Raw genomic sequence first — 13384 nt, 5'->3', positions numbered from 1 at the left:
CACCACACTTGGCTGACATACTTCTCTTAATTTTCACTCACCTTTTCTCCTTTTGTTCATGGCCAGCAGATAGTCTCAGTTCTTCCATTTTTCCACCTGCAAAATGGGAATAATACATTTTCTTGTTGTATAAATAGGTTCTTTCTTTTTTTTTTTTTTAAGAGGCGGAGTCTCGCTCTGTCACCCAGGCTGGAGAGCAGTGGCCGGATCTCAACTCACTGCAAGCTCCGCCTCCCGGGTTTACGCCATTCTCCTGCCTCAGCCTCCCGAGTAGCTGGGACTACAGGCGCCTGCCACCTCGCCCGGCTAGTTTTTTAAATATTTTTTTAGTAGAGACGGGGTTTCACCTGGTTAGCCAGGATAGTCTCCATCTCCTGACCTCGTAATCCGCCCGTCTCGGCCTCCCAAAGTGCTGGGATTACAGGCTTGAGCCACCGCGCCCGGCCATAAATAGGTTCTTAAGCTGGAATCCTTTTTGGGTGTCCATAAATAGACTTTGGGGATTCTATAGTCCGCCACCCACTTGGAAATTCGATGCAACATTAACATGTATGGTAATTGTTTCTAGAAAGCCAATTTCAAAGTAAAGTATTTTGGGCTTTCCTGAAATAAGTGCTAAATAAATAACTAATACTTCACATCACAGAAGAACAACATAACAAAACCAAATTACCATCATAGACTAATAAATCTGAAATAAGATGCTGATAGTGTATGAGAATACAATAAAACCCAGAGAGAGCAAAGTGCACCTGGCTTTGAAATCACTCCTTAGCACCTGAGGGGATCACTTCCTGGAATCTGCTCTGCATGCAATGACATGCAAATTGCTAGGACGTTAGGCCACAGTTCCTTGGGTCAGTTGTTGGCAGAGAACATTTGGGCAGATCTGCATAAGCTGCTGCCCACCTCCTGGATTGTAATACCACATGACATTCTGGAGACTTTCCTTTAAAGAAAAATATGAACTCTCACTGTCAACTAAACCACTAAATACTGTTTGGGTGAACATTCTCCCACACCAGAGTCATTTTCAAAAAGGCAGTGACTGCATTTGTCTTGTCCACCCTTACCTGCTAGGGCCTGGCACTTATAACCATCAAAGAACTGGCTCTCAACAATAGCTATTTACTTAATGAATGTAACTGTTTTGGTCAGAATGTACTTACTGGTTTGAAACATTTCTGATGGAGATGTGCTCAGGGATGCCTTTTCCTGATCACAAAGCTTGATTATACTTCGATTTCTGTAAGTAATTTCTTTTTCTCTTCTAAACAGCACTTACATGGTCCTCCAGTTGGGAGCCTTCTGTTAGCTGTTATTTCTGTGTTTGTGTATTGCTTTACACTTCACAAAGGACTTTCCCATCCATTATCTCATTGCATCTTCACAAGACCTGCCCCACATATTTTTAGCTGAGGAAATAAATGTAAGGCTAGAGAATTAAGCAGCTTGGACAAGCTCTCATAGCTAGAAAGTGTGGAATTGTGCCTCAAATCCTTGTTTTTGCTCTTCGTTTGGTGCTTTCTTGAGCTCACTGTGTCCTGAAATTGTGGAAATAAAGTTAGCCAGAAACTCTTATCACTACTAATATATCGGTGACAGCTGTTCAGAGTCTTATGGAATGGCCACATAAAAATGAATTTCATAAAGTAAATTAAATGTATTTGTTTTATAAAATTCTAGAGCCTCTTGATATAATTTGGAGACAGCCTAGATTGTGAGAGGGAGAAAGAGAATTCTTATTTTGAGATGGAGTCTTGCTCTGTCACCCAGGCTGGAGTGCAGTGGCGTGATCTCTGCTCATTGCAATCTCTGCCTGCCAGATTCAAGTGATTCTCCTGCCTCAGGCTCCCAGGTAGCTGGGATTACAGGTGTGCACAACGATGCCCAGCTAATTTTGTATTTTTACTAGAGCCAGGGTTTCGCCATGTTGGCCAGGCTGGTCTCAAACTCCTGACCTCAGTCATCTGCCGGCCTCAGCCTCCCAAAGTGCTAGGATTACAGGCATGAGCCATTGTGCCTGGCCAACAAGTCCTTAGACATACCCCTGAACGTCTCTGACACCCCTGTTTTCTCATCTGAAAAAATGGGTACCAGTTCTCCTAACTTCAAAGGCATGTTTTGCAAGTCAAATCTAAAATACACAAAAACTCTTAAAAATATTAAACAACATATAAATGTCAGTTGCTTTTTAAATAATGTATAGTGTGTATCTAAACATGGCCATCACATTTGGGTACACCAAGGTTTTTGTCTGGTAAACATCACAAAACAAAAAGTAAACTGATACAGATAGCTATAGAAATGGATAAATATGCTGTCCATATTTAAATATGAGGACTGGACATGAGACAGATGTGCATTTGTCATTGAAGAATGCAGTTCCCTGGAGGGGAAGGTGAAACACATGTAAGATCCCTGTTATAATGTAGCACTTTTCACTGTAACCCTCATAGCAACCTTGTCAGGAAGATACTTACTGTTCTTGGGCCCGTTATTCAGATCAGAAAACTGAAGTTTAGAGAGTTGGTGGGAAAATTGTCCAAATTATAAAAGAAGCTCCAGTTAGCACCAACATCATGCTTGGTGAGTGTTCTCTTCAGTCCAGCACAATTGGACTTTCAGTTAACACTGGTTACAAAATTGGCAGTGTGTCTTTGTCTCCAAAAGTCAAATGGGTTGTAATGCTAGTTTTCTTTTATATGAATTCTTTTGGCTTGGCAGTTTGCTAATATCTATATACCATTTCAGCTTCACTTTAATGTACTGTATTCATTTTTAGATACATAAGCATAGGCAATCTGGGGTCATTCTGATGGGGCCTACTCAGGACAACCTGAGGCACCTGGACCTAACTCTAATAATTCTATTAATGTTAGGTAGACCAATTTAATGGAGTGCATTTTCCTAGCAGTTCATTGATTATAAATACTTAGCTTAAGTACCTACGTGTGTCCTCAAAAAAATATTTGTCCAAATGAAAATCATGACTTTTAGGAACAGTGATATGAATTGTGAGCACCTGTGCTTCAGTGACCATGGGTGGAGACTTTCTTATTTATAGGTAGTCCTCTTATGTTGAAAACTACACAAAAACCAAAAAGTAGTGAATAACAGTGTCATATTTTGTGTTTTTTTGTTTGTTTGTTTGTCTTTTTCTATTTCTTTTGCAGGTTGATGACCAAATGAAGCTGCTTCAGAACTGCTGGAGTGAGCTCTTAATCCTCGACCACATTTACCGACAAGTAGTACATGGAAAGGAAGGATCCATCTTCCTGGTTACTGGGCAACAAGTAAGTGTAGAGACCGGAAAAAAAAAAAAAGCGTCTTTTTATTAAGCATGTTCAGAATGGCCAGAATTTAACTAGGTCAGAAGCACTCTTGTGCTTTGAAAGGGAGAGATTGGCTGCCAATAATTTAGAAAAGATGACTTGGTGCACTCTGTTCCTGCTCTGATGATTATAGTTAAACTTGTAAAAGCAAACATAATCATGAACATTCTGCTGCTTCCAGTCTGCTGGGACTGAAAGTCCTGCTTATAAGGGTCCGAAGAACTGGTAAATCAAACGTAATGATTAGTACCTAGGTTTTTTTTTTTTTCCTCGAGCTTCTGCTTTAACCTACAACACTTGTTTGTCGGCTATTTTAAAACCTTATAACTTGTGGAGTCCTAACTATTTTGGAACAATATTGGTGAACAAGATGGATTTGGATGTCACGAATAATTGAAATAGTTGGTATAAAGGCAAATGAGAGGGAGAAGAATTTCAGTTTTCAGGATTCAGTCATTCAAATGAAAGATAGAAAGAAAAAAATTACTGTTAGGTCCTACACCTTTCTGAACAGATATTTGTTTGATCAACAAATATTTATTGAACATCCAACTCTGTGCTAGTTACTTTTCCGGGCCTTTGGTATATATTAGTGAACAAAATAAAAAGGTTCCTGCCCTCACGGAACTTAATGTTGTAGCAGGAAGGAGCTGACATTAAAAAATAATCCTAAGAAACAAGCCGGTAATATGTTAAAAGTCAAAGCGCTATTGAATAAAAGGAAAAAACCAAAAAAGAAAGAACCAATGAAAGGAAAATCAACACTCATCCATAGACATGTGTTGCAGTGTGACCGTATGTTGCACTGTGAAATAGGAATGGTTGGTTTGGCTTTATTGAAAATGTAACATTTGAGCAAAGTCTTAAAGGAGGAGCGACAGCTTTGTGAATGTCTTCAGAGAGAGTCTACTTAATGAACCTACATGCAACTTTACAGGAATATAGGCAAGTCTCTCCAGTTTCTTACCGTCCATTCTACAGCTGATGTGCTATTTAAATAAATGTGTGGAACACAGTGATTCCTTCAGTCCTTTGGATCATACCTATTCAGGGCACCACTGCTTTGCTCAGCAATGGTGACTTCAGTACTCAGGCACCATGATCTTTTACGTCCAGCCATAAATGTTTATGTGCTGTGAAACCACAGCAGTGCTATTTGGAAATGAAGGGCTGTCTCCACATCATTTGCTGTATTATTAATAAATCAAAATTTCCCAATCAAATTAAAAGCAAGCACTATTTCAGAGTTTTTGCAAATTGGGTCAGTTCAAGCATCTCCATCACTATCTGGTCCTTGCTAAATGCACCTCTCAGGAGAAAAGCTTTGTAGAGGAGAAAATACAGTCTCAATGGGTTTGACTTTCTGTGCTTTCAAATTTTTGTTTGGCATTTTCATTCTGGGACCCAAGTCTTTGGAGGAAATGTACCCATTTTCAGAGTCTAGTCATTGGGTGTGCCTCCCACCTTCACCCAATTAGGAGCTGCATTGGAAGTACAAGACTAGGCTCACAAATTAATTTGATTTCATTTCCTTCTGAGTTTCAGAAATGAAATGGGTTGTGCCGTTCTTTTTCTCAAAGCACTTCCATTCCTGCTCTTTAGAAATACTTCTTATTTCACATTTCATTTTGCCTTAAGTGCTGCCCGTGGGTGAGGGTAATTACTATTTAAAAAGTAGAGAAAATTGCATTTCTTGCTGTCTGATTTTCAAAACCAAAAACAATCAAGGAATGGATGGTATTATAGTTTTTCAGATCAATTACTGGTGCTTTGTGTTTTGTCATCAGAACTGAATGAGGAACTTGGTGGTGGAGAAATAGTCATTTCCTTATATGTTTCCTGCAGCCTGGATTCTTCCAGCTCCCCTCCCCACCCTTTAAAGTGTGCCACAGATCTGTCTGAACCCCTCCCTTCACTTTTTTCATCCAGTCCAGTGACTACCCTAGTAATGATTAATTGTAATCAGACATTCTCATTTATGGCAATTATGGTAGACGTCTTTATTTTATTTTGTGGAATATCTAGACAAAATGTTTTGAATTTATCTCTGTGCTTCTTGCATTTCATAGGATGGAAGCAAAAGTGCTACAAAGGAAGGCTTCAAAAGCCTATAACCTCTCTATCAGAATTAGATAGATATCTTAAAGCAGGGTCATATACATTTACTTCTTTTATATCCTCACAGTACCTAGCACAAAGCTGAATATATTAGGCACACGATAAATATTACCTGATTGAACTAAATGAGAACTATTGTATCTCTCCCCTGGTTGCTTGATTAAAACAAATTAAGTATAATTTTTTTGAGAATTATAAATACTTCTCTGAGTGTAAAGATGGGAAAATTAGATTTTTGCTACAACAACAATATATTACTTAGTGTACACCAATTTTAAGAAGGTAGTTAAAACAATGATGAATGGAAGGAAAGGAATATATTAAGTGTAAGAGTAAATAAAGCAACATGCTAGAAGAAAAGATGATTTATAAAAAAGAAAAGAGGCCAGGCACAGTGGCTCACGCCTGTGATCCCAGTGCTTTGGGAGGCTGAGGTGGGGGGGTCATTTGAGGTCAGGAGTTCGAGACCAGCCTGGCCAGCATGGTGAAATCCACTAAAAGTACAAAAAAATTAGCCAGGCATGGTGGCATGCGCCTGTGGTCCCAGCTACTTGAGAGGCTGAGGCAGGAGAATCGCTTGAACCTGGGAGGCAGAGGCTGCAGTGAGCCAAGATTGTGCCACTGCACTCCAGCCTTGGTGACAGAGTGAGACTCCATCTCAAAAAAAATAAAAAATATAAAAGAAAAGAGGTGGGAAGCTAGGAGATATATATATACACACACACATGCATATATATCTACATATATACATACATATATACACATATATACACATATATATGATATGAAAGTAGTTGAAGGAAGCAAAAAAAAAAAAGGAAGAACTGCTTCCTGTTATGTTTATAATCCAATAACAATTGAGCTGTGGTGAGAGTATATTTTCTTTGCTGTTGCAGACTATGTGCTCTCCAGTGTGTGTGTGTAAAATTCACACATACAGTGTAATCTAGAATTGGAACAACCTGTCCTGGCTACGTCATCTGTAGCAAGTCGCTTTACCTTTTGAGGTTCAGTGTCCTCGCCTGTCCAGTGGCAACTATGATGGTATCTACCAGAGAGAATTGCAATAGGAATTACAGGAAGTATTCTGTGAAATGCTGACATAAAAATTAGAAGTCATCAAAACTAGGCCAGTGCAAGGGTGACATTTATGGAGTCATCAACCCCATGAAGAAAGGACTATTATCCCACTTTGGCAGATGAGGAACCAAGGCAAAGAGAGATGAAGTGGTTGATTCAAGGTCAAGACGCATCTAGTAAGTGGTAGAACAGATGGTCAGATCGCAGCCGACTGGTACCAGAGTTTGTGTTCTTTACCAACATGCCATACTGTTTATCTGGATAACTCACAGAGGCTGTAGAGCTTGCCTTCACGCTGGCATTTAATTTGGTCTTCATGTGTAATTCCAGTGCGTGACAGACTCTACGGAAATTCCAAGCAAAACAAATTCATTTCCTTTTTTGTTGAGACTAAATGCATACACTTTTTTTTGGTTTAGTTAGTAGTTTGTTTTTGGGGGGAATTTTCTATATGGCATTGTAAGCACATTGTTACAGTAAATTTAAGTTATTCACAAGCAATTTTAATGTGATTGTTGCTTAGTGTTATAAAATTATTTTAATATTAAGAAAAAACTAAAACTAGGAAAAAATCACTCATAATGCCACTGCTTGAATCAACTTTTTCTTGAATTCTCTTCCAATCTTTGGGGGAAAACATATATCTTAAAAGAGGATTTTTCTCATTTTTCTAAGTAAAATAACTTGCCTGCCCCAGAGACATATTGACCTGCTATCATGGATTTGTGTGGAATGTGAACTTTCAAACGCTGCTACAAATATGTTTCCATGAAGCACTGTATTAAGGCCATGTTGTTGATATCACAGGAAAAAAAGTAAATGGTATTACCTCAATACAGCATGCAAAATTCCCGTAAAGGCAGCTTGGTACTCACCTGTAGGAGATAAATATGTTTTTTAATTTAGTTAAAACAGATGCTTCTGATGACCTGATAAATGAGGAGAAATCAAAGATGTAAGGGGAAAAACATTAGACACAGCTCTGCAGCCAATAGTGATAAGAGGCATAATTCATCCACCTAATTAATGACTGTAATGACTGCCCTTTGCATAGTGCTTTTCACTGTGTACTTTCACAGGTAAGCCCCATTACACAGAGTCAGAGAAAGTGTGGGGAAATTTCAGAGGAGGAAGTGCAAAGAGAATAAGATGGGTGTTCAAAGCTGTCCAGATGATTCAGCTTCTATAAGGAAGTGCCTTACCCCTAAAGTGAGGATATTTGATTGTACTCTCCTTTGCAAGTTGAGGAAGACACCATTGCTTAAAATCCTTCTAGGTCAGAGGAACAGTGACAAGCAATTACTGGATGAAACTTTAAACTCGCCACCATTTTCAGCCTTAGCCAGAAGAAATACAATTCACTCATTATAGATTTCTAGGTTTACTTATAGTATTTTCTTAACCACCCTATTGAGAAAATGATTACTTCTGGAACAAATGAAAATGTTTATACTGACTATTTTGAGATTGGCAAATAGGAATATTAAATGTGCCTTAGTCCACAATATCAGGAATGAAGTCCCAACACAAAGGGAACGCCAGACAGTGATTTTGTATCCCCTTGAAAGCATGTGTGTCATGTCTACACATTGCTTTATAGTGACCTTTTGGACAAACAGAGGAATGCAAGACCCCAGGTGCTCCATAGCCCAATCTTCTGGCTTTTTCTTACTAAATACAGCTCACTGTAAATAATGTGGTGAATTTGTCATAGCAGAGGAAAAAGAATAAGACTGGCCTGGATTTTAAAAAATGAGTGACTATCCAGGAAACTGCTCCTTGGAGCTTGAAAAGAGAAGAAAAATAAATAAAATAGCACAGCCTTTCTCTTAAGCCCAGTGGCTCACAAGTTTGCTCAATAAATGTTTGCAGAATTGAATCTGTTCATAGTTCATTGAGAACTAGAGAAACTAAAATAGCCCCACTGCAAAAAGCAGCCCAGGACACCAGTACATTGTATATTGAAATGAGAATTCAGTGTTTCACTTAACCCTATAAGTTAGCTATTATGTTTTAATTGTGTCTTTGAATCAGGCATCTACATAAATGTATATTAAATAGCCTTATTAAGCAAAAAGGAAATTATAATTATCAATAATATTAAGCACTTTAAATATTCTATATAGTCACAACTTATAGTTATGAAAAGAATTCTTTCCTATCCAGCATTTTAAAAACTATACACGCACATATGCACACATATATCCATGTATGTATAAAATAATAATGAACTTTGAAGTAGGGTCAGGTTTTAGTATTTGCATATTGTTGCTAATTAACAGCCACTGTAACATCATCCTAAGGGAAAGGTCTACTGGCAACTTATTATCTTCTATCATTGTGTATCATATTAAAATGACAGGCATCTTATACAAGTCATCAAAATTTCAGTGATTAGAATTAAAAGCAATTTAGCTAAAACTGTTTCTATTTTCATGATGAGTGAAATTTATCCAAAGGGGACATCAGTTTAGAGTATTTCTTCAATACCTCCCTTGAATTTAATGACACAAAGGTTACATGTAAGAGAGCAATAAATTAATTTTACTAAGTACATAAAAGATAAGACCAGCTGCTCCTGAAATGAGCACAAACTCTGCATTCAACAATGAAAATATAGTTATATTTGTAATAAAATGTAAGGAAGTTGCAGATCTCTATGTTGTTTCAAGAATAAATCACCCATCCTTCTTAAGAGCTGTGCAATTTGATAAATTATCCTTCAAAGAAATGTTGTCTAAGCCCCCATTTAATAAGCATGTTTGAGCTTTCAGATTAGCATGTAAATAAATGTATAGCTATAAAGTTATTGGTAAACCAATTGATTTTTTGAGGTCCACCTCACTAACGGTCTCTCACTAAATATATAACCCTATGAAACAAATTAGATTCCTTTCCATTATAGTGTACTACATTTTCAAGTATGAAATTCTAGTATTTGAACTTATTATTATACACCTGTTAGAACTACATACATCAATATTTAATTAACTCCATCTTAATAATGGAAAATTAATACCAACATATTTGTGTTTCATTTTAGTATGGTCTTCCTGGTTCAGGCCTTAACTAGTGATTTTTTTTTCTTTTCTTTTTTTCCTTTTTTTTTCTTTTGAGAGAGGTCTAGCTCTTGTCCCCTCGACTGGAGTGCAGTGGCAGAATCTTGGCTCACTGCAACCTCCGCCTCCTGGGTTCAAACGATTCTCCTGCCTCAGCCTCCCAAGTAGCTGGGATTACAGGCACCTGCCACCACGCCTGGATAATTTTTGTATTTTTAGTAGAGACGGGGTTTGTCCATGTTGGCCAGACTGGTCTCGAACTCCTGACTTCAGGTGATCCACCTGCCTCAGCCTCCCAAAGTGCTGGGATTATAGGCGTGGGACAGCACACCTCGCCTTTTTTTCTTTTTCTTTTCTTTTTTTTTTTTTTTTTGAGACAGAATCTCACTCTGTCGCCCAGGCTGGAGTGCAGTGGTGCATTCTCAGCTCACTGCAACCTCTGCCTCCCGGGTTCAAGCGTTTTTCCTGCCTCAGCCTCCTGAGTAGCTGGGATTACAGGTGTGTACCACTATGCACAGCTAATTTCTGTATTTTTAGTACAGACAGGGTTTCACCATGTTGGCCAGGCTGGTCTTGAAGTCTCGACCTCAGGTGATCCACCCACCGCGGCCTCCCGAAGCACTGGGATTACAGGAGTGAGCCACCGCGCCCAGATCTTAACTAGTGATATTTACTACAATATACTTTGTATAATTTAAGCTACAGCTGCAATTTATTCCATTGATTCCAAGCTTAAATTGATAGTCTCGTCCCATCTATGATTATTTCTTGATAATCACAGAAGTGAGAAGTACCTTATTATCATCACCTAACTTAGTTAAGTGATTTATTTAAAGATGAGGACACCAAGGGATGGAGATTTATACATACTTGCTCAAGGCTCTTCGTATGTAAGAGGCAGCATTGACTTAGGTCTCATACCTAGTCTCAGGCTTTTGCCACCACTGCTGTACCATCAGGCCTTGCTGCTCTCATTCACTCATCTATCCCATTCGTCTCAGTAAAATTTGTATTATTATTATCTGAAGTAGTTGACTATGTGCAGTTTTTAAAGAATTTATAGCATAGGCACCTTTGTAAAGTAAGGACTTCCCTTGAAGTAGAAAGTTCCCCTGTAAGAGAACTGGCAAAATGATAGTTGAGACGTCACTTTGTGTGCTCTGCAAATAATCCCAACGTGCTCTGCAGAGTTCAACAGCTTGTCCTGCCTCCTTCCAGTTCAGGGTTCAGGTTGCCCTGGTACTGACCCTTCTTTCACACACTCTGAAACAGAAACCACAGGAGTTCTTACAACACTTGATGTTTAAATTTAGTGCGTAGATGCCAGCACCTGGCTAAAGCAGGTAGACAGTGCTGTACGTGATACAAGAGCTTTCCTCTAACACACACTAACTGTGGCTTTTTCATGCATAGTTGACTCTATATAAACTGATTGACACCTTTGGGGGTCATCTTTCCACTGACTCATAATTTTTCTCACTCTTGAAAAAGGTTTCTGTACACCCAGTATTCTCTAGTTAAAGCTGAAAATTCAACTCATCATATTTACACAATAAAAAAAATCCATTCTGCCTTGTTTTTAATTGCAAATTCTACTCAAGGGACTAGTTCTCCTGCTTAGGAGGCAGCCCTGTGCCTTCTCCTAGAGAAGCAAGTGCAGTCAATTATGGTAATGAAATGTCAATAAATATAAAAATTTAATACAGTCTGCTCTGGGTGAGTGGCAGATGAGGACTTGCCTCCCAGACAAATTTGCTGCTGCTGCAAATATTAAATGCACCTAAAAGAGTATCTGGTTGCCTGAGAGCTCTCCAGTAAAAAAAGGATGGGAGCGTCAGGTACCAACTGGGCTTTCCCATTACGCTATAATCGCAGCAGCAAAGTCAGTGCTATCACTGACAGTCTTCCCAACATCTTAACTTATTATAATTTGAACTTCTTATGTCCCCATGAATAATCCAAGATTGGAGGCTAGCAGCACTTTTTTTATTTTTTATTTTTTTGAGATAGATTCTCGCTTCTTCACCCAGGAGTAGAGTGCAATGGCACGACCTCGGCTCACTACAACCTCCACCTCCCAGGTTCAAGTAATTCTCCTGCCTCAGCCTCCCCAGTAGCTGGGATTACAGGCACATGCCACCACACCCAGCTAATTTTTGTATTTTTAGAGATGGGGTTTCACCACGTTGGCCAGGGTGGCCTCGAACTCCTGGCCTCAAGTGATCCGCCCACCTCAGCCTCCGAAAGTGCTTCATATGTAAGAGCCACCATGCTCAGCCCCTACTTTTTTTTTTTAATGAAAAGGGAAATAAGCCTTTTCTTTTTTTGCTTCCAGACAACGGAATTATTCTCCTAAATAAAATTATTGCTGTGTTTAGAGAGAAACACATTAATCTGATGTAATCTAATGTAATCATCTGAGAATAGCAGTTTTATGTCATGCTTTTTAGGAAACAGAAAACTAAAGAATAATTTATTTGTATTTATTTAAAATTTTTAAATGAACACTTCTGCTGTTCTATAAAGAATAATTTAAATGTGATTCTTTCATCATCCACAAACATGCACTCTTGAATGATGATTACTTTAAAATGTAGTCTCATAATACAAGTAGAAACGTATCTGCCTTTATTTTCCTCATGCACTAGTTAATATTGTATATACATAGAACACTCTTCTGGATTCACTTTTCATGGACAGTATGTCTTTCTTTCACCTTATTCATGAGAGTTAAATTTTTTTATCTTATGTGGTGATGTAATTTTATAATATAAAAAAGGCATATATACTTGAAAAATTTAGGTAGCCAAAACCTGTTTCCTACAAAGCTTATCAAAAGTGATTATATTTATCAGACATACTAATTCTGATGCATTTTAGAATCATGGAATGTGCCTCAAACTACTTTCATGGGGAAAATCCCTTCTGTTACCAGTCTGTATTGTGGCCAGGCACGCAGTGGCTTAGGCCTGCAATCCCAGCACTTTGGGAGACTGAGGCCAGAGGATCACTTCAACTCAGGAGTTCAAGACCAGTCTGGTCAAATAGTGAGACCCCCCCCCATCTCTATTCTATTTTAAAAACCTGTATTGCAATCTGATTTTACCCATAGTTCTTAATAATCTCAGGTGAAATATGTATTGCTGATTCTGATAGTCCTTAAAACTGTGATTCTGTGTTGCAGGTGGACTATTCTATAATAGCATCACAAGCCGGGGCCACCCTCAACAACCTCATGAGTCATGCACAGGAGCTAGTGGCAAAACTTCGTTCTCTCCAGTTTGATCAACGAGAGTTTGTGTGTCTGAAATTCTTGGTGCTCTTTAGTTTAGGTAAGAAATCCTTTTCTCATGCTGTGCTCAACCAATGATTGCTAAATGATGCTGAAGTTCAAATATTTTGTGGTCCATGTATGTTTTTGTTCTATCAATATAATGCCCTTCCTTTCAAATTATGAAATCTTCAAACATGAATATATTTTCATACATGTTTCTACATGATGCATAGCCCTTCAGTGGATAGGTTGGGGAATGGAAAAATGAGTTTATTCAATTGACTCATTCAAATGAGTCCTGTTTTTCTTCCATAATGTACAGATAAGCAATAACCAAATAAAGCTATGACAAAGGTTTAAAACAGACAGCTTAGGAAAGATGTATGGTATCAAATTTTAGCCATCTTTCTCCCATTGATAATTTCTATGTGCCTTTTGTTTCAACTTGCTACTTACTTCTGTTTTTATTCTTCTAAAATATGAATTGTAATTAAAAACCTGTATTTAAATCTCTATCG

General features: G+C 38.3%; 1 protein-coding gene across 3 annotated transcripts in view; it reads left to right on the top strand.

The window, feature by feature from the left end:
• The window catches only part of NR5A2 (nuclear receptor subfamily 5 group A member 2), a 150886-nt gene that overhangs the window by 80495 nt on the left and 57007 nt on the right, over window positions 1–13384 (top strand). For all 3 annotated transcript variants that reach the window (XM_025393611.1, XM_025393600.1, XM_025393621.1), the window contains 2 exons: window positions 3177–3296; window positions 12777–12924. In XM_025393611.1, the coding sequence (XP_025249396.1) occupies window positions 3177–3296; window positions 12777–12924 (268 nt within the window). The remainder of the gene's footprint in view (window positions 1–3176; window positions 3297–12776; window positions 12925–13384) is intronic.

The sequence above is a fragment of the Theropithecus gelada genome, chromosome 1, assembly GCF_003255815.1.
Source record: "Theropithecus gelada isolate Dixy chromosome 1, Tgel_1.0, whole genome shotgun sequence".
NCBI classification, from domain to species: Eukaryota; Metazoa; Chordata; class Mammalia; order Primates; family Cercopithecidae; genus Theropithecus; species Theropithecus gelada.
Note: the sequence above shows the minus strand (reverse complement) of the source record. Positions and strands in the feature narration are given on the sequence as shown.